We start from the raw sequence: 21633 nt of genomic DNA, 5'->3' as shown, positions 1-21633 counted from the left end.
CAGAGGACCCTTGAGACCTATGGCAATAAATGAACTCTTAGTTTTATTGAGGCAAATCAACACATCATTTCTCAGTGCCGGGAGGAGCCCTGTCTCTACTTCCCTTATCGCTTCCAATTTCCAAAACTTGTCCAAAGAAGATTCGGACACACCATGCCTACAATCAAAATACCAAGAGGATGGATATCAGAAAATCAACAGTAAGTAATAATCTTATTGATGGATTCAAATGGCTTATATATAGAATAATGGAGGCCTGGAAGTGAGTTACAGCTGGAATCTAATCGAGAGGTTTAGGTGGTTTATAATAGAATAATGGATACCTGGGAATGAGTTACAGGGGAATCTAATCGAGGAGCGGGCGGCAAACCAGACTCCCCGCCTACCCTTCCCTTCAACCACTGTCTGTCCCACCTGTGACAGAGATTGTGCTTCACGTATTGGACTGTACAGCCCCCTAAGAACTCATGTGAAGAGTGGAAGCAAGTCTTCCTCGATTCCAAGGGATTGTCTATGATGATGATGATGATTTAGAATAATGGATACCTGGCAGTGAGTTACAGGCTGGAATCTAATTGAGGGGTTCAGGTGGTATATATGCAGGATAATGGATACCTGGGAATGAGTTACAGGTGGGAATCCCCAGGCATGGATGAAATGTATCCCAGGCTGTTAAGGGAAGCAAAAGGGGAAATAGCAGAGGCTCTAACCATCATTTACCAGTCCTCTGGATAAGGGTGTCATGCTAATGTGGTACCTTTGTTTAAAAAGGGAGAAAGGGATAGACCATGTAATTACAGGCCAGTTAGCCTAACCTCAGTGGTGGGAAAATTACTGGAAAAAGTCCTGAAGGACAGGATCAATCTTTATTTGAAAAGAAATGGATTAATCAAGGTCAGTCAGCATGGATTTGTTAAGGGAAGGTCGTGTCTGGCTAACTTGATTGAAGGAGGGTCTATGAAGGCAGTATAGAAACATAGAAAATATATAAGTACATAAGAACATACATAATAGGTACAGGAGTAGGCCATTCGGCCCTTCGAGCCTGCACCACCATTCAATAAGATCCAGGTACAACACTGACCTCACTCATACAGTCACTGCCCATCCAGATACATCACTGACCTCACTCATACTGTTACTACCCATCCAGATACATCACTGACCTCAGTACCCCTTTCCTGCTTTCTCTCCATACCCCTTGATCCCCTTAGCCGCAAGGGCCATACCGAACTCCCTCTTGAATATATCCAATAAACTGGCATCAACAACTCTCTATGGCAGGGAATTCCACAGATTAACAACTCTCTGAGTGAAGAAGTTTCTCCTCATCTCAGTCCTAAATGGCCTACCCCTTATCCGAAGACTGTGTCCCCTGGTACTGGATTTCCCCAGCATCGGGAATAATCTACCCGCATCTAACCTGTCCCGTCCCGTCAGAATCTTGTATGTTTCTATGAGATCCCCTCTCATCATTCTAAACTCCAATGTATTATGGCCCAGTTGATCCAGTCTCTCCTCATATGTCAGTCCAGCCATCCCGGGAATCAGTCTGGTGAACCTTCGCTGCACTCCCTCAATAGCAAGAACGTTCTTCCTCAGATTAGGAGACCAAAACTGAACACAATATTCCAGGTGAGGCCTCACCAAGGTCCTGTACAACTGCAGTAAGACCCCCCCTGCTCCGATACTCAAATATCCTAGATATGAAGGCCAACATACCATTTGCCTTCTTCACCGCCTGCTGTACCTGTATGCCGACTTTCAATGACTGATGTACCATGACACCCAGGTCTCGTTGCACCTCCCTTTTTCATTATCTGCCACCATTCAGATAATATTCTGTCTTCGCGTTTTTACCCCCAAAGTGGATAACCTCACATTTATCCAATTATACTGCATCTGCCAAGCATTTGCCCACTCACCTAACCTGTCCAAGTCACCCTGCAGCCTCTGAGGATCCCAAACACGGCTCACACCGCCACCTACTTTCGTATAACTTGCGCAAAACATAAAAACAAGTAAACTTGCGCAAAACATAAAAACAGATAATAAAAGCTTTTACCGATATATAAAACGGAAAAGAGTGACTAAAGTAAATGTTGGTCCCTTAGAAGATGAGAAGGGGAATTTAATAATGGGAAATGTGGAAATGGCTGAGACCTTAAACAATTATTTTGCTTCGGTCTTCACAGTGGAAGAAACAAAAACCATGCCAAAAATTGCTGGTCACGGGAATGTGGGAAGGGAGGACCTTGAGATAATCACTATCACTAGGGAGGTAGTGCTGGACAGGCTAATGGGACTCAAGGTAGACAAGTCCCCTGGTCCTGATGAAATGCATCCCAGGATATTAAAAGAGATGGCAGAAGTTATAGCAGATGCATTTGTTATAATCTACCAAAATTCTCTGGACTCTGGGGAGGTACCAGCGGATTGGAAAGCAGCTAATGTAACGCCTCTGTTTAAAAAAGGGGGCAGGCAAAAGGCAGGTAACTAAAGGCCGGTTAGTTTAACATCTGTAGTGGGGAAAATGCTCGAAGCTATCATTAAGGAAGAAATAGCGGGACATCCAGATAGGAATAGTGCAATCAAGCAGACGCAACATGGATTCATGAAGGGGAAATCATGTTTAACTAATTTACTGGAATTCTTTGAGGATATAACGAGCATGGTGGATAGAGGTGTACCGATGGATGTGGTGTATTTAGATTTCCAAAAGGCATTCGATAAGGCGCCACACAAAAGGTTACTGGTGAAGATAAAGGTACTCGGAGTCAGAGGAAATGTATTAGCATGGATAGAGAATTGGCTGGCTAACACAAAGCAGAGAGTCGGGATAAATGGGTCCTTTTCGGGTTGGAAATCGGTGGTTAGTGGTGTGCCACAGGGATCGGTGCTGGGACCACAACTGTTTACAACATACATAGATGACCTGGAAGAGGGGACAGAGTGTAGTGTAACAAATTTGCAGATGACACACAGATTAGTGGGAAAGCGGGTTGTGTAGAGGACACAGAGAGGCTGCAAGGAGACTTAGATAGGTTAAGTGAATGGGCTAAGGTTTGGCAAATGGAATACAATGTCGGAAAATGTGAGGTCATCCACCTTGGAAAAAAACACAGTAAAAGGGAATATAATTTGAATGGGGAGAAATTACAACATGCTGCGGTGCAGAGGGACCTGGGGGTCCTTCTGCATGAATCTCAAAAAGTTAGTTTGCAGGTGCAGGAAGGCGAATGGAATGTTGCCCTTCATTGCGAGAGGGATGGGGTACAAAAGCAGGAAGGTCCTGCTGCAACTGTACAGGGCATTGGTGAGGCCGCACCTAGAGTACTGCGTGCAGTTTTGGTCACCTTACTTAAGGAAGGATATACTAGCTTTGGAGGGGGTACAGAGATGATTCACTAAGCTGATTCCGGAGATGAGGGGGTTAACTTATAATGATAGATTGAGTAGACTGGGTCTTTACTCATTGAAGTTCAGAAGGATGAGTGGTGATCTTAGAGAAACATTTAAAATAATGAAAGGGATCGACAAGATAGAGGCAGAGAAGTTGTTTCCACTGGTCGGGGAGACTAGAACTCGAGGGCACAGCCTCAAAATATGGGGGAGCCAATTTAAAACCGAGTTGAGAAGGAATTTCTTCTCCCAGAGGGTTGTGAATCTGTGGAATTCTCTGCCCAAGGAAGCAGTTGAGGCTAGCTCATTGAATGTATTCAAATCACAGATTGATAGACTTTTAACCAATAAGGGAATTAAGGGTTACGGGGAGCGGGCGGGTAAGTGGAACTGAGTCCACGGCCAGATTAGCCATGATCTTGTTGAATGGCGGAGCAGGCTCGAGGGGCTATATGGCCTACTCCTGTTCCTAATTCTTATGTTGTTATGTTCTTATGTATCATTTACAAACTTGGAGATATTACACTCAATTCCTTCATCCAAATCATTGATGTATATTGTAAAGAGCTGGGGTGTATAAAAAGAAGTAGTTTATATGGATTTTAGCAAAGCCATGACAGACTGGTCACGAAAGTAAAAGACCATGAGATCCAGGGCAAAATGTCAAGTTGGATCCAAAATTGGCTCAGAGGCAGGAAGCAAAGGGTAATGGTTGTTGCGACTGGAAGGCTGTATCCAGTGGGGTGCCACAGGGTTCAGTGCTGGGTACAGCGGAATCTGGGGGTACTTGTACATAAAACATAAAAGAATAGTATGCAGGTACAGCAAGTGATCAGGAAGGCCAATGGTATCTTGGCCTTTATTGCAAAGGGGATGGAGTATAAAAGTGAGGAAGTCTTGCTTCAGCTATATAAGGTATTGCTGAGGTCACACCTGGAATACTGCATGCAGTTTTGGTTTCCATATTTACGAAAGGATATACTTGCTTTGGAGGCAGTTCAGAGAAGGTTCACTAGGTTGATTCCAGGGATGAGGGGGTTGACTTATGAGGAAAGGTTGAATAGGTTGGGCCTCTACTGATTGGAATTCAGAAGAATAAGAGGTGATCTTATCGAAACCTATAAGATTATGACAAGGGAATGCAAAGAGGGTGTTTCCACTGATGGGGGAGACTAGAACTAGAGGGCATAATCTTAGAATAAGGGGCCGTCCAAGTAAAACAGAGATGAGGAGAAATGTCTTCTCTCAGAGGGTTGTAAATCTGTGGAATTCGCTGTCTCAGAGAGCTGTGGAACCTGGGACATTGAATAAATTTAAAACAGAAATAGACAGTTTCTTAAACAATAAAGGGTTAAGGGGTTATGGGGAGTGGGCAGGAAAGTGGAGCTGAGTCCATGATCATATCAGCCATGATCTTATTGAATGGCGGAGCAGACTCGAGTGGCCGTATGGCCCACTCCTGTTCCTATTCATTATGTTCTTATGTCCCTTGCTTTTTGTGGTATATATCAATGACTTGGATATATGATTAAGAAGTTTGCAGATGACACTAAAATAGGCCGTGTGGTTGATAATAAAAAAGAAAGCTGCGGACTGCAGGAAGATATCAATGTACTGGTCAGGTGGGCAGAATAGTGGCCAATGGAATTCAATCCGGATAAGTGTGAGGTAATACATTTGGGGAGGTCTAACAAGGCAAGGTAATGCACATTAAATGGTACGACACTGAAAAGTGTAGAGGAACAAAGGGACCTTGGAGTACAGGTCCACAGGTCCCTGAAGGTAACAGGCCAGATAGATAAGGTGGTTAAGAAGGCATATGAATACATGCCATTATTAGTTGAGGCGTGGAATACAAGAGCAAGGAGGTGTGCTTGAACTATATAAAACACTGGTTAGGCTGCAGCTGGAGTACTGTGTAATTCTGTTCACCACATTACAGGAAAGATGTGATTGCACTGGAAAGGGTGCAGAGAAGATTTACAAGAATATTGCCTGGACTGGAAAATTTTGGCTCTGAGGAAAGATTGGAGATGCTGGGTCTGTTTTCTTTGGAACCGAGGAGGCTGAGGAGAGACCTGATTGAGGTGTATAAAATTGTAAGAGGCCTGGATAGAGTGGATAGGAAGGACCTGTTTCCCTTGGTAGAGGAGTCAACAACAAGGGAACATAGATTTAAAGTAATTGCGGGAAGGTTTAGAGAAGATATATGGGGAAATTTCTTCACCCAGAGGGTGGTGGGGGTCTGGAACTCATTGCCTGAAAGGGTGGTAGAGGCAGAAACCCTCACCACATTAAAAAATACTTGGATGTGCACTTAAAGTGCCGTAACTTACAGGGTGATGGACCAAGAGCTGGAAAGTGGGATTAGGCTGGATAGCTTTTGGTCGGCCGGCACAGATATGATGGGCCGAAATGGCCTCTTTCCATGCTGTAAATTTCTACGATTCTGTGAATCTAATTGAGGGGTCCTGATGGTTTATATATAGAATAATGGAGACCTGGGAGTGCGTTGCAGGCTGGAATCTAATCGAAGGGTTCAGGGGTTTATTTATGCAGTATAACAATGGATATTTGGAACTGAATTCCACAGACTAAAGCACCACTCTTGGCAGATGAGTGTAACTTCAGCGTGACATGTTTACATGGCCCAGTTTCTATTATAAAGGTTGAGTTGCACAAACAATTTATATTGGAAACCATAGAAATAAGGTCAGCACGTAAGAGCATTTTCCCACTCGTCCCCCTAAGCTTCGGTGTAAGTCCTGCAGAAATTTGGGAAGAATGGAGTAAGCAATGTTTATCCCATTTTTACGGGAATTCTGTGGATCTTCCGCCGAAATTGCGCAGGTGAGCAGCAGAACTCCAGCCGAAATCCACTTCACCATGACTTTAAAGTGGGGACTGAATTCCATTTCTGCGTCTTGGTCCAATTATTCCCCACCCCTAACCCCGCTTCACCTGAAGATTACACAAGGGTGGGGGTGAGATTCGAAGGGGCAGGGTGGTAAAATGGGCATACATTTAGTCAGGAGCCTGAGGATGCTGGAGAGCCACGGTAGGGCCTAGCACCTGATGGAAGCTGGTGCTCTGGCTGCCCAGTGGTGCGGCCTGGGGACTGGCCGCACCGTCAGCGAGAACGGGCCTGAAAGTCATTCCTCGCTATTTGTGCGGTGCTACTGGCTCGTTTCTGCTGAGCGGGGAGCCTCAATATCTACCCCAAATATTCTAAACTCTCACCACAACAATAAAATGACAGAATATCCACAGTACAACCAATTTAAGCCCAACCCCATGTCAAAAGACTCCACAATAATACATTACCTCCAGCTGCACTATTGGTGGCTTCTGTTGCCTAGACCCCAAGCTCTGGAATTCCCTGCCTAAATCTCTCTACCTCTTTTTCTTCCTTCAAGACGCTCCTTAAAACCTACCCTCTTTGACTAAGTTGGTCACCTGCGCTAATTTCTACTTATGCGGCTCGGTGTCAAATTTTTTTATCTCATAATACTCCTGTGAAACGCCTTGGGACGTTTCACTGCGTTAAAGGTGCTATGTAAATACAAGTTGTTGTTGTTGTTGCACTAGAACTAAACCATATAAGAATGTAACTAATTATTGAATCCATTTGAATCTCTTTACAGCATTATTTTTTAGTGTATAAAAACCCTGAGCTTTTGATCTCAGTTGTATCACTCCAGAGCTGCGAGGAGAAAGCCGTGCTTCTCATTGAGAAGGGGGTTGAGGGGTGGGAAATCGACCCCGGCTGGTCTCATCTACCCTTGGCAGATAGATATAGTCTATCACTGGCAAGGTCTCCAAAATGTAAAGGAAATAGAAGGTAGTTATCTCAAGATCATAATCTAATCTCTCGACTACAAATCATTCCAGATCTGCTCTCAAGGTTCATGATTTCACCCGTCGATGCAACAATAGTCGTGCAAACTTATTCCCATGCTTCCTCGCTACTTTCTAAATAAACAAGTAATATTATCTAGCTCTGTTACAAAAGCAACATATCATGGATGTTGGACATCTGAAATAAAAATAGAAAAAGCTGGAAACACTCAGCAGATCAGGTAGCATTTGTGGAGAGAGAAACATAGTTAGGTCGAAAACTTTTGTCAGAACTGGAAAAAATTAGAGGAGATGTGACAGGTTTAAGAAAGTGTAGGAGTGGGGACATGGGGAGGGGAGGAAAGAACAGTCTGTGACAGGGTGGAAGGCAGGGTGGAAGGCAGGAGAGATTAAATGATAAAAGGGACGATGGTGCGAAGCAAAAGGAGATGGTAGTGGGACAAGTTAAGAAACAAAAGGTGGGTCGAGAGGAGGTGTAAATGGATCATCAACAGCTGCCATGTGGAAACATAGTGGCAGAGGTTGTTGTCTGACCCCATCCCTTTTGTTCTTTTCTCCTCTCCCCCCTTTCTCTTCCCCCGCACTTGCTTAAAATCTGTTACATCTCTCACTTTTTCCAGTTCTGCCGAAAGGGTCCTCGACCTGAAACGTTAACTCTGTTTCTCTCTCTACAGATGCTGCCTGACCCGCTGAGTATTTCCATCAATTTTCTGTTTTTTGTCCTGCGCTGTGTTTGCTGCCATACCTCAACTCCTCCAGTACCACGGTTGTGTCGTATGGTCCCAGCACCAGTTCGCCCAGCTGATCTTCCCTTCCCCTTGGATGATAGATGACCTTGTACCCTTTTACTTCTCCTGGGGAAGGCTCCCATGTCACCCTGAAGCTTGTTTTTGCAGCATCGGAGGTTTGCAAGTTTTGGGGAGATTTGTACGGGGAGGCTGATGGGGAGAAAACAAATCCCAATGTTAGTAACCGAGGTAACAACTTCATCACAAACATCAATCAAAAGCAGCGCAACTCACTGACAATGAATAGATGAAAATGTCAGCCAGGAAAAGAACAACTGGTCTATCCAGCCTGCCCCACACAGTTGTGATGTCTTATGCAACACAATGCAAACACTCCCCACTCACCCGGAAGCCATATAATCATAGAATTATAGAAGTTTACAGCAGAGAGAGGCCATTCAGCCTGTCATATCTGTGCTGGACGAAAAAGAGCTATATAGCCTAATCCTGACTTTCCAGCTCTTGGTCTGTAGCCTTGTAGGTTACAGCACTTCAAGTGCCTATCCAAGTACTTTTTAAATGTTGTGAGTGTTTCTGCCTATACCATCCTTTCAGGAGTAAGTTCCAGACCCCCACCATCCTCTGGGTGAAAAAAGTTCTCCTCAACTCCCCTCTAAGCCTCCTACCAATTACTTTAAATCTATGCCAACTGGTTATTGACCTCTCTGATAAGGGAAACAGGTCCTTCCTATGCACTCTATCTAGGCCCCTCATAATTTTATACACCTCAATTAAGTCTCCCCTCAGTCTCCTCTGTTCCAAAGAAAACAACCCCAGCCTATCCAATCTTTCCTCATAGCTAAAATTTTCCAGTCCTGGAACATACTCATGAATCTCCTCTGTACCCTATCTGGTGCAATCACACCTTTCCTGTAATGCAGTGACCAGAACTGTGCACAGTAGTCTAGCTGTGGCCTAACAAGTGTTTGATGCAGTTCAAGCATCAAGATAAGTTTTTATCTACGTCTATGCCTAATCTCTTGGGAGAGGCAGAGACATAGATAAAAACCTAGGCCGGTTTATTCTGACAGATCCAAAGTGAGTGGCTAGAACATTTACAAAGGAGAATTCAGTGCAGTTGATTTCCTTTGTGAACAGTGACCTGTTTTCACTCCACTGCAGCACAGAAACAGCTAGTGCCGATTTTAGATGATGAATGCTTTACACATTCTCATGACATTCCTCTGACGACTATCTTAACAGAAGGGTTAATTCGTTCAAAAAATAATATAAGCACATTAAACATTCATCTGACAATAAAAGGAAGAAAGACTTGCATCTATACAGCACATTTCACAACCACTGGACGTCACAAAGCACTTCACAGCTAATTAAGTACTTTTGAAGTGTAGTCACTGTTGTAATTTAGGATTAATGGCAGTTAAGTTCCCATAAACAACAATGATATAATGACCAGATAATCTGTTTCTGTTATGTTGGTTCAGGGGTAAATATTGGCCAGGATACCTGGAATAACTCCCCTGGTCTTCTTCATCCATGTTTTACATCCACCTGAGAGCGCAGACAGGTTTAACGTCTCATCCGAAAGACGGTACCTCCGACAGTGCAGCACTGTACTGCACTGCACTGTACTCAGTACTGCACTGGAGTGTCAGCCTAGATTATGTGCTTAAGTACTTGAGCTGATAATATAATTTTACTCTGGATTAATAATATTGCAAACATATAAATCCCAGAAACATAGGGCCCAAGTTCCCACACGATAAAAAACGGGCGCCCCTCCGAGCTGGGCGCCCGTTTTTCACGCCTAAAACGGTGCCTAAAAACAAAACGCGCTATTCTCGAGCGCCCTGCAGCTCCTTGTCTGCCTGGCGCGGCGCCCAGGGGGGCGGAGCCTACACTCGCGCCGATTTTGTAAGTGGGAGGGGGCGGGTACTAGTTTTTTTCCTGCCGGCAACGCTGTGCGTGCGCGTTAGAGCGTTCGCGCACGCGCAGTGTGAAGGAAACATTGGCACTCGGCCATTTTTGTAGTTCTTTGTAGCTGTTTAATTTTTAAACATTTTTTAATAAAAGCACATGCCCTTCCATGATCAGCACTGAGGCTTCTTGCAGCAGTGAGAAGGTGCAGGAAGCCTCAGAAAGTTGAGGCAGCCGTTTCCCTCCCCATCCCTGCCCGCCGTCGGGAACGAACGGAACAGCTCCCCTCCTCCCCCCCCCGCGGGAACGAACGGAACGGTTCCCCCCCCCTCCCCCCCCCGCGGGAACGAACGGAACGGCTCCCCCCCCCCCCTCCCCCCCCCGCGGGAACGAACGGAACGGCTCCCCCCCCCCACTCCCCCCCCCGCGGGAACGAACGGAACGGTTCCCCCCCCCTCCCCCCCCCGCGGGAACGAACGGAACGGCTCCCCCCCCCCACTCCCCCCCCCCGCGGGAACGAACGGAACGGCTCCCCCCCACTCCACCCCCCCGCGGGAACGAATGGAACGGCTTCGCCCCCCCTCCCCCCCCCCCACAGGAACGAACGGAACGGCTCCCCCACCGCGGGAACGAACGGAACGGCTCCCCCCCGACTCCCCCCCCCACAGGAACGAACGGAACGGCTCCCCCACGCGGGAACGAACGGAACGGCTCCCCCCCTCCCCCCCCCGCGGGAACAAACGGAACGGCTTCCCTCCGCTCTACCCCCCGCGGGAACGAACGATGGCAGAAGCACTTTCACACAGGTAGGAACATGGTTTATTTAATCTTTTCTTTACTTATAAATGTTTATTCAGGTTGGACTTATTTGTATAATATTTGTAGAAGTATAAATAAGGATTTATTGTAGAATGTAATGACTTCCCTTCCCCTCCCCTCCCCCCCACCTCGTTCTGGACGCCTAATTTGGAACCTGCGCCTGATTTTTTAATGTGTAGAACAGGTTTTTTCAGTTCTACAAAAATCTTCACTTGCTCCATTCTAAGTTAGTTTGGAGTACGTTTTCACTGTGGAAACTTTGAAATCAGGCGTCAGTGGCCGGACACGCCCCCTTTTGAAGAAAAAAGTCTGTTCCAAAGTGGAACTGTTCTACCTGACTAGAACTGCAGAAAAAAAAATGTGGGGAATTGCGATTTCTAAGATAGTCCATTCTCTACTAGTTGCTCCTAAAAATCAGACGCAAATCATGTGGAAACTTGGGCCCATAGTGAGGGAGAAATTTGGGTCATTTGCACTGCTTGAGTGCCGGGCTGATCTTGTTGCACACCCGTTCCCTGATGGTCCAGGTAGGACCCTTTTATCAATGCAGAGTTTGCAGCTTGGGCTCTTCTCCTTAATTCAGGAAAGAGCCCCTCCTGCGTGGCCTAGTGTGTAAGGCTGCTGAGCCGTGCGGCCCGTTCCCGAGGCGTCCACCCCGTTACCGCCCAGAAACATAGAAACATAGAAAATAGGTGCAGGAGTAGGCCATTCGGCCCTTCGAGCCTGCACCGCCATTCAATGAGTTCATGGTTGAACATGCAACTTCAGTACGCCATTCCTGCTTTCTCGCCATACCCCTTGATCCCCGAGTAGTAAGCACTCCTTTTTGAATATATTTAGTGAATTGGCCTCAACAACTTTCTGTGGTAGAGAATTCCACAGGTTCACCACTCTCTGGGTGAAGAAGTTTCTCCTCATCTCGGTCCGAAATGGCTTATCCCTTATCCTTAGACTGTGACCCCTGGTTCTGGACTTCCCCAACATTGGTAACATTCTTCTTGCATCTAACCTGTCTAAACCCATCAGAATTTTAAACGTTTCTATGAGATCCCCTCTCATTCTTTTGAACTCCAGTGAATACAAGCCCACTTGATCCAGTCTTTCTTGATAGGTCAGTCCTGCCATCCCGGGAATCAGTTTGGTGAACCTTCGCTGCACTCCCTCAATAGCAAGAATGTCCTTCCTCAAGTTAGGAGACCAAAACTGTACACAATACTCCAGGTGTGGCCTCACCAAGGCCCTATACAACTGTAGCAACACCTCCCTGCCCCTGTACTTAAATCCCCTCGCTATGAAGGCCAACATGCCATTTGCTTTCTTAACCGCCTGTACCTGCATGCCAACCTTCAATGACTGATGTACCATGACACTCACGTCTCGATGCACCTCCCCTTTTCCTAATCTGTCACCATTCAGATAATAGATTGTCTCTCTGTTTTTACCACCAAAGTGGATATCCTCACATTTATCCACATTATACTTCATCTGCCATGCATTTGCCCACTCACCTAACCTATCCAAGTCACTCTGCAGCCTCATAGCATCCTCCTCGCAGCTCACACTGCCACCCAACTTAGTGTCATCTGCAAATTTGGAGATACTACATTTAATCCCCTCTTCTAAATCATTTATGTACAATGTAAACAGCTGAGGCCCCAGCACAGAACCTTGCGGTACCCCACTAGTCACTGCCTGCCATTCTGAAAAGTACCCATTTACTCCTACTCTTTGCTTCCTGTCTGCCAACCAGTTCTCAATCCATGTCAGCACACTACCCTTAATCCCATGTGCTTTAACTTTGCACATTAATCTCTTGTGTGGGACCTTGTCGAAAGCCTTCTGAAAGTCCAAATACACCACATCAACTGGTTCTCCCTTGTCCACTCTACTGGAAACATCTTCAAAAAATTCCAGAAGACTTGTCAAGCATGATTTTCCTTTCACAAATCCATGCTGACTTGGACCTATCATGTCACCTCTTTCCAAATGCGCTGCGATGACATCCTTAATAATTGATTCCATCATTTTACCCACTACCGATGTCAGGCTGACCGGTCTATAATTCCCTGTTTTCTCTCTCCCTCCTTTTTTAAAAAGTGGGGTTACATTGGCTACCCTCCACTCCATAGGAACTGATCCAGAGTCAATGGAATGTTGGAAAATGACTGTCAATGCATCCGCTATTTCCAAGGCCACCTCCTTAAGTACTTTGGGATGCAGTCCATCAGGCCCTGGGGATTTTATCGGCCTTCAATCCCATCAATTTCCTCAACACAATTTCCCGACTAATAAGGATTTCCCTCAGTTCCTCCGTCTTACTAGACCCTCTGACCCCTTTTATATCCGGAAGGTTGTTTGTGTCCTCCTTAGTGAATACCGAACCAAAGTACTTGTTCAATTGGTCTGCCATTTCTTTGTTCCCTGTTATGACTTCCCCTGATTCTGACTACGTTTGTGTTTACTAACCTTTTTCACTTTACATATCTATAGAAACTTTTGTAGAAAGGGAATAACCCCAATTTCTCGCGATAGGGGAGACTTCTGCGCCTGGCGCAAAGTCTCACACTTTGCGAGTGTTACCATCCCCAAATGGGGTGGTACCGAATTTTTAGCCCACTTAGTGAATATAAATTCGAAGAACTCAGCCCCATATGCCCACTGATAGGGACCATCTATGAAGAAATCCTCTCAATCCCAACGCAGGTGGAACAGGTACCACGGCCTCACCTGTAGTTCCTTGTCCCGATCTTAATTTTCCTTCTCCTTTTTTGTACATCGGAATCACGGAGACATCGTATGATGTTTGTGGATTGAGCCGTCTTAGGACGGTGGTGGTAAGGTGAGGTGGGACCTTGGTGGCGATGGAGCGGCCCCCAGCGCTGGGCCGGTAAGTGAGTTTGTAGTTCACAACGTTCCCCGGAGCGGGCTGCCACTTCACGCGGAGAGTGGAGACTGTTTCCTCTGAGACGGTCACAATCTTGGCCTCCGGTGTAGCTGTTCAACAGCAGAAGAGAAAAATATTGTAGTTGCATTCTTGACAAATCGCTTCGAAGTACTTTCGAAGCATAGTCACTGTTGTAATGCAGGGAAAAGCAGCAGCGATATTGCACACAGCAAGCTCCCACAAATGGCAATGACATAAATGACCAAATAATCTAGTCCAGTGTCACTGGTTGAGAGATAAATATTGGCCAGGACACCCACAAGAACTCCCCTGCTCTTCTTCAAAATAAGTGCCATGGAATCTTTAACATCCACCTGAGACAGCAGACCAGGCCTCTGTTGACCTCAATGGCAATAAAAATCGGGATAGATGTAAAACCGACTGCCAACTCGCTATCACCCGCTTTACACAATTGTACAAAGTCCAGATCTACCTCACTCTGTTGAAGTTACATGGAACTGCTCCCAACTGCTCAGCACGTAGATCCAGTTAAGTACTAAATATAGAGAAGCCATACTCGTTGGAAAAGTTCTAATATTGATAACTGGTCAGTCCTGAGTTGGCTAATCTTAGCCAGTTGGGAGTCAACTGATCTCAGGGCAACCTGGATTAGGGCAGAGAAAATCAATCCCGGAATCTCACTCCTGATTGCTCGTTAGTAATCCCCCTGCTGGAAAGCACACGTGTGCATTATGACACATGAGGGCTGGCTGTGATATCACTCGTGACTGCAAAGGCACCATCAAGATCGCGCCTGAACATTGCCCACTTGTGTAAATTCCTGAAGAGTGACCGGTGTCTATGGAACAGAGCACCAGAAAGCAGTCAACACTTCACGAGCGAAGGGGAGAAAAATGATGAGGGAACATGATGAAGGGGTTGACTTATGAAGAAAAGTTGAGCAGGTTGGGCCTATACTCACTGGAATTTAGAAGAATGGGCTGTGATCTTATTGAAACATATAAGATACTGAGGGGGCTCGATAGGTTAGAGAGGATGTTTCTCCTCATGGGGGAATCTAGAACTAGGGGGATAGTTTCAGAATAAAGGGTTTCCCATTTAGAATAGAGATGAGGAGAAATTTCTTCTCTCAGAGGGTCGTAAATCTATGGAATTCTCTGCCCCAGAAAGCTGTGGAGTCTGGGTCATTGAATGTATTTAAGGTAGAAATAGACAGATTTTTGAATGATAAGGGAGTGAAAGGTTATGGGGCACGGGTGGGGAAGTGGAGCTGAGCCCAAGGTCAGATCAGCCATGGTCTTATTAAATGGCGGAGCAGGCTAAAGGGGCCAATGGCTACTCCTGCTCCTATTTCTTACGTTATTAACGTGAAAATCTGGGTAATTTTTCTCATTAAATTCAAATTTGAATACCTTGGTGGCTTATTGGACAATGGACTTCAAAAATGGTATATTTACAGGACAGTACAAGAACCATTAATTGACTGATACGGTTAGTACACTTTGTGGAATAGAATGTGGGAATTCTGCTCTTGGCAAGATTTACTGTACCATCAGTGATTTCTTCTCCCTCGAGCGCATCTCCTTCACCACTGCCATATGCAGCATAGACCATGATCTGGTATCTGGTTTCTGGCTGCAGATTCTCCAGTGTTGTGTACGTGGTGTATCCGGGAACCCACTTCTCTCCACTATCGTCGTCAATGAGAGACTTCCAGGCGACACGATAGTTGTGCACATTGCCTGGAGCCGATGTCCATGAGGCATCGATTGTGGTCGGCGTGACGTTTTCTGTCACAAGGTTACGAGCAGAACCACGTTCTGGGAAATAAATAGATTGGTGCAAGGTGAGCTTTAGATTGATCATTTTTGTATTGAGGGCAAGATGTTTCAGCTGTGGTAATTCTTTCACTAGCTCATACTTTGCTGGATGAATTCAAATGCACAGGTATTTTTTTTGAAACCTTCTACGTTCTTCCCCATTTGTTTTATTCTGTGTTCTTTTCATTTTCTTGGAGGCTGCTCACTACACAAAGCACAGTTCAAGTTACTTCCCCGTGACTGACATCACATAATGGTGCTCTGTAATCAGTTGGCAGGAGGTATCATTCCACTGAACTCAAGCTAACAGCATGATGTCAGCTTTTCCAACCCCGCTAACGCTCTTCCCTTCTGCACCTGAACAAATGGAAGCATTTCCAAATATCATTACCTTCTCGATCGAAATTCCTGACCATTTTTTTTTCTGTAACCGAACATTCAACCACTCCTAAGCCCTTCCCTTCTGTACCCGAACATTCAACTATTCCTAACCCCTTCCCTTCTGTACCCGAACATTCAACTATTCCTAGCCCCTTCCCTTCTGTACCCGAACATTCAACTATTCCTAGCCCCTTCCCTTCTGTACCTGAACATTCAACTGTTCCAATCCCCCGTCCTTCTGTACCCGAACACTCAACTATTCCTAACCCCTTCCCTTTTGTACCCGAACACTCAACTGTTCCAATCCCCCGTCCTTCTGTACCCGAACACTCAACTATTCCTAACCCCTTCCCTTCTGTACCCGAACACTCAACTGTTCCAATCCCCCGTCCTTCTGTACCCGAACACTCAACTATTCCTAACCCCTTCCCTTCTGTACCCGAACATTCAACTATTCCAAACCCCTTCCCTTCTGTACCCGAACACTCAACTGTTCCAATCCCCCATCCTTCTGTACCCGAACATTCAACTATTCCTAGCCCCTTCCCTTCTGTACCCAAACACTCAACTATTTCTAATCCCTTCCCTTCTGTACCCGAACACGCAACTATTCCTAGCCCCTTCCCTTCTGTACCCGAACATTCAACTATTTCTAACCCCTTCCCTTCTGTACCCAAACATTCAACTGTTCCAATCCCCCATCCTTCTGTACCCGAACACTCAACTGTTTCTAATCCCGTCCTTCTGTACCCAAACACTCAACTGTTCCAAACCCGGACCTTCTGTACCCGAACACTCAACTGTTCCAAACCCCCGTCCTTCTGTGCTCGAACTGTCAGCTTTTCCAATCCCACTTCCCTTTATTTACTCCACTCAACACTCCAGTTAAGAAGCAACAACATAGAAACATAGAAAATAGGTGCAGGAGTAGGTCATTCAGCCCTTCGAGCCTGCACCACCATTCAATATGATCTGATCATGCAACTTCAGTACACCATTCCTGCTTTCTCTCCATACCCCTTGATCCCTTTAGCCGTAAGGACCACATCCAACTCACTTTTGAATATATTTAACGAACTGGCCTCAACAACTTTCTGTGGTAGAGAATTCCACAGGTCCACTTCTCTGAGTGAAGAAGTTTTTCTTCATCTCAGTCCTAAATGGCTTACCCCTTATCCTTAGACTGTAACACCTGGTTCTGGACTTCCCCAACATCGGGAACATTCTTCCTGCAGCTAAATTGTCCAATCCTGTCAGAGTTTTATATGTTTCTATGAGATCCCCTCTCATTCTTCTAAATTCCGGTGAATATAAGCCTAGTCGTTTCAGTCTTTCTTCATATGTCAGTCCTGCTATCCCGGGAATCAGTCTGGTGAACCTTCACTGCACTCCCTCAATAGCAAGAATGTCCTTCCTCATATTAGGAGAACAAAACTGTACACAATATTCAAGGTGTGACCTCACCAAGGCCCTGTACAACTGCAGTAAGACCTTCCTGCTCCTATACTCAAATCCTCTCGCTATGAAGGCCAACATGCCATTTGCCTTCTTCACCACCTGCTGTACCTGCATGCCAACTTTCAATGACTGATGTACCATGACACCCAGGTCTCGTTGCACCTCCCCTTTTCCTAATCTGTCACCAGTTATTATTATTCAGATAATATTCTGCCTTCCTGTTTTTGCCACCAAAGTGGATAACCTCACATTTATCTACATTATACTACATCTGCCATGCATTTGCCCACTCACCTAACAAGTCCAACTCACCCTGTAGCCTCTTAGCATCCTCCTCACAGCTCACACTGCCACCCAGCTTAGTGTCATCTGCAAACTTGGAGATATTACATTAAATTCCTTCGTCTAAATCATTAATGTATATTGTAAATAGCTGGGGTACCAGCACTGAACCTTGTGGTACCCCACTAGTCACTGCCTGCCATTCTGAAAAGGACCCGTTTATTCTGACTCTTTGCTTCCTGTCTGCCAACCAGTTCTCTATCCACATCAATACATTAATACATTACCCCCAATACCATGTGCTTTAATTTTGCACACTAATCTCTTGTGTGGGACCTTGTCAAAAGCCTTTTGAAAGTCCAAATACACCACATCCACTGGTTCTCCCTTGTCCACTCTACTAGTTACATCCTCAAAAAATTCTAGAAGATTTGTCAGGCATGATTCCCCTTTCATAAATCCATGCTGACTTGGACCGATCCTGTCACTGCTTTCCAAATGCGCTGCTATTTCATCTTTAATAATTGATTCCAACATTTTCTCCACTACCGATGTCAGGCTAACTGGTCTATAATTACCTGTTTTCTCTCTCTCTCCTTTTTTTAAAAAGTGGTGTTATATTACCATAGGAACTGATCCAGAGTCTATAGAATGTTGGAAAATGACCACGGAACATAAAGCCAGATTCAAATGACTAGCAGATCTGAAACCATGTGATTTTTGGGCTTATGAGAAAAAAACTATTCCACTGCTTGAGAAACAATATTTATAAAAATTACTCCTCAGATATATCTTTAAAGCATTTACTTCAGCCTTGTTTGTGTGATTGCTCCATTCATTGGGTCATAATCCTGGAGCTCCCTACCTAACGTCATCACACTGACTGCAGCGGTTCAAGAAAAAGGCTTGCCAACACCTTTTCAAGGGCAACTAGGAATGGGCAATAAATGCTGGCCTGACCAGCAATGCCCACGGCCCAATAAGTATTTTTTTTAATTCCCAAGTCGCTGGAGGTGTTCAAAATTATGAGGGGTTTTTATAGAATAGATAGGGAGAAACTTTCCAGTAGCAGGGTTGGTAACCAGAGGACACAGATTTAAGGTATTTGTCAAAAGAACTACGGGGAGATGAGAAGAAATGTTTTTACTCAGCGAGTTGTTATGATCTGGAACACACTGCCTGAAAGGATGGTGGAAGCTGAAATTATCTTGCTCAGGCAAACTGTCTTTGTGCATTTTGTAGTATTTTGACAAAGTGATTATTTGGTCCAGAAGGATTAATTTTTATTTTTTAGTGTGTGAGAAGTAAAGCATGTTTTTCCCTGAAGGTAGCAGTTGGATCACGTTTGCATGTGTGTGAGCAAAAGAGCAAGAAGAAAATATGGAACAAGAAAGGGCTTTGCTGTCCAATAATTCTGTTGCTTCCATATACAGCTTGTTCTATTGTGGACTCTACCCAACCTGTTTAATCTCCAAGGAGAGCTTCTGCAGTCCTTCTACCTCACAGCGCCAAGCAGCACTAAACAATGCCCATCCAATTTTACATGGTACATTACTCATTCCTGACTGTTTGCCTTCTTTGGTCGTGATTTCAGCCTTCCCAACAGCTCAGGAACCAGTGTTTTCCAATTTTGCCCCTCTATCTGTAATTATCCTTAAGTGTGCAAATCCTATTTCTAATCATTCATCCTTTTTTTTATATTCGTTCATGGGATCTGGGCGCCGCTGGCAAGGCCAACATTTATTGCCCGTCCCTAATTGCCCTTGATGGTGAGCCACCTTCTTGAACAGCTTGAGTCTTTGTGGTGAAGATACTCCCCCAGTCCTGCTGTTAGGGAGGGGGGTTCCAGGATTTTGACGCAACGACTATGAAGGAACGACGAGACTTCCAAGTTGGGATGTGACTTACAGTGTTCCTTCTTAAAGATGTTTAGCAAAAAGTGTGAATGTGTTTATGTTGGTGTGTGCGGGGAGGGGGGTAATTTGGACTCGTGCGATAGTGTAAAAATGGGCAATAGTGAATCAGCAGCCTGTTTTGCCTCGCTCCCAATCCATGGACTTCAATGCAATTCACAATCGGGAGCGGTGTAAAATGGGCTGCTGATTCGCTACTGTCCGCTTTTACACTCAAAGTCAAGATTTACTCACTGTGCAGATACACACACGCCTCTGTGTGTTTGTCTGAGTGTGCTCATTTGCATGTCACCAGGCTCAGTTAGTAGCACTATTACCTCTGGGTTTATAGTCCCACTCCAGAGCTTTGAATGCATCTTCTAGGCTGTGTAGTACTGGAGTGCCACACTATTGAAGGTGCTGCCCTTGAGGTAAGGCTGTGAATGGTAGGATTGGGAGATAGTTCGGTTGTTTTCCTGGAAAATTGACGTCAAGTCAACCAAAGAGCTTCTTCAAAGTAACTGGTGTGTGCAGCAATAAGAAATGATCTGTAAAACAATGGAATCTCACAGTACAGAAGGAGGCCATTTGGCCCATCATGTCTGTAGCAGTTCTTCACTAGAGCATTCCAAAACTAATCTCAGAGCCCTGTTCTCTCCCCATAGTCCTGTGGCTTCCTCTTCGACAAATACTTAACCAATTTCCCCTCAAAGATGCAATCTTCTCTAACTCAACCAATCCCTATGGCAAAGCATTCTGTGCTACAACAGAAAAACAGAAAAGCTTTTTCCAGTGAAAATGGAAAGGTTCGTGTCCTGAATAATAAGACTTTTAGGGAACGATATTGACTCTTTTTCAAAGACGCAAGACACTTTTTGCCTGGGGCGGCGCTACCAGCTCCCGGGAAATTGCGGGTACCACCCAGGGCGCCGCACAACCGGCGATGATGCGGGGGAAGTTATTGCGAGGCTGGCGCGAGCAGGTGTCAACGCCAGTTTCACGGGACACCCGCAATGGTCCAATTGTAGTCTCGCATAAGAAATATCATCTTAATTTCTCTGTGTCCAATTGACCCCTGCCCCCCCCCAACCCCAGCGGTTCAAATATGTTCATCTCTCCGCGCCTCATGTATCTCTCTTATTTGCAAGTACCAATCTGCGAATATTTATGAGGTATCTGTGCAGATGTTTAAGATGGTCCCAGTGAGCCCCAGACATAGGAGCCAGTTTAATATAACATCCAGATGGAAACCAAAATTATATTTTTAAAAATGAGTGCGCCAGACTGAAATCCCACAATGCAACCACCTCCCTCTGACTCCAAGTCAAGGGTTCTACGTGCTACTTTCAGCTATTAAATGTCAGCAACGTGCCTTAGACTCTGGTTGAAATTGATGAACAACACACTTCTGTGCAATGTTTCATATCTATTTTGATTATGCACAATCTGTATTAAGTTTAAAACGCAATTTTTGTCTCTGCCAAACCCTACGCTTGAGCCAAGAAGGGAGGCAAAAAATTGTGGGAGGTAAACTAATTTTTTAATAACGTTCTGGGACGTTGCTCAAAAATGAGCTAGTAGCTGATTTTTTGATTTATTTGACAAAAGAGCCAAGTCTTATAAGGCTTTGCTCTTTTACTTTTGGTGGTGATATAAACATGCTTTGTCTCAGTTGCTGAGACAGAAGTTGTATTTTCTTTACATTTTACTGAAGAGTATATACCTATATTTAAACAGAGCACCTTATCACAGCAGAAAATACCACAGTACTTCATCAAACTAATTCCATTTGAAGAGATTGTTGCTGTGCTAATTCTTTTTGTAAATCACTGGTTAGGCCTCAGTTGGAGTACTGTGCCCAATTCTGGGCACCACACATTAACAGGATGTCAAGTCCTTAGAGAGGGTGCAGAGGAGATTTACAAGAATGGTACCAGCGATGAAGATCTTAATTTATGTGGAGAGACTGGAGAAGCTGGAATTGGCTTGTATTCCCTTGAGTTTAAGTGATTGAAAGGTGATCTACCTGTGATCATTCAAGATCGCTGCTCCTTAGAATAGACAGTGTTAAGGGAAGATTTAATTAAGGTGTTCAAAATTATGAAGTGTTTTGATAGAGTGGATAGGGAGAAACTGTTTCCACTGGCAGG

At 45.0% G+C, this 21633-nt stretch overlaps 1 protein-coding gene across 1 annotated transcript in view; it reads right to left on the bottom strand.

Moving 5' to 3' along the window:
* LOC139272935 (collagen alpha-1(XII) chain-like) overlaps nt 1–21633 on the bottom strand; it is a 317348-nt gene that overhangs the window by 208244 nt on the left and 87471 nt on the right. Inside the window, exons 13-15 of the mRNA XM_070889065.1 lie at nt 15201–15470; nt 13473–13739; nt 8006–8198 (exon numbers count right to left, since the gene is read on the bottom strand). Coding sequence (XP_070745166.1) covers nt 8006–8198; nt 13473–13739; nt 15201–15470 — 730 coding nt within the window. The remainder of the gene's footprint in view (nt 1–8005; nt 8199–13472; nt 13740–15200; nt 15471–21633) is intronic.

The sequence above is a fragment of the Pristiophorus japonicus genome, chromosome 9, assembly GCF_044704955.1.
Source record: "Pristiophorus japonicus isolate sPriJap1 chromosome 9, sPriJap1.hap1, whole genome shotgun sequence".
NCBI lineage: Eukaryota > Metazoa > Chordata > Chondrichthyes > Pristiophoridae > Pristiophorus > Pristiophorus japonicus.
This window is presented reverse-complemented; position numbering and strand designations above follow the sequence as displayed.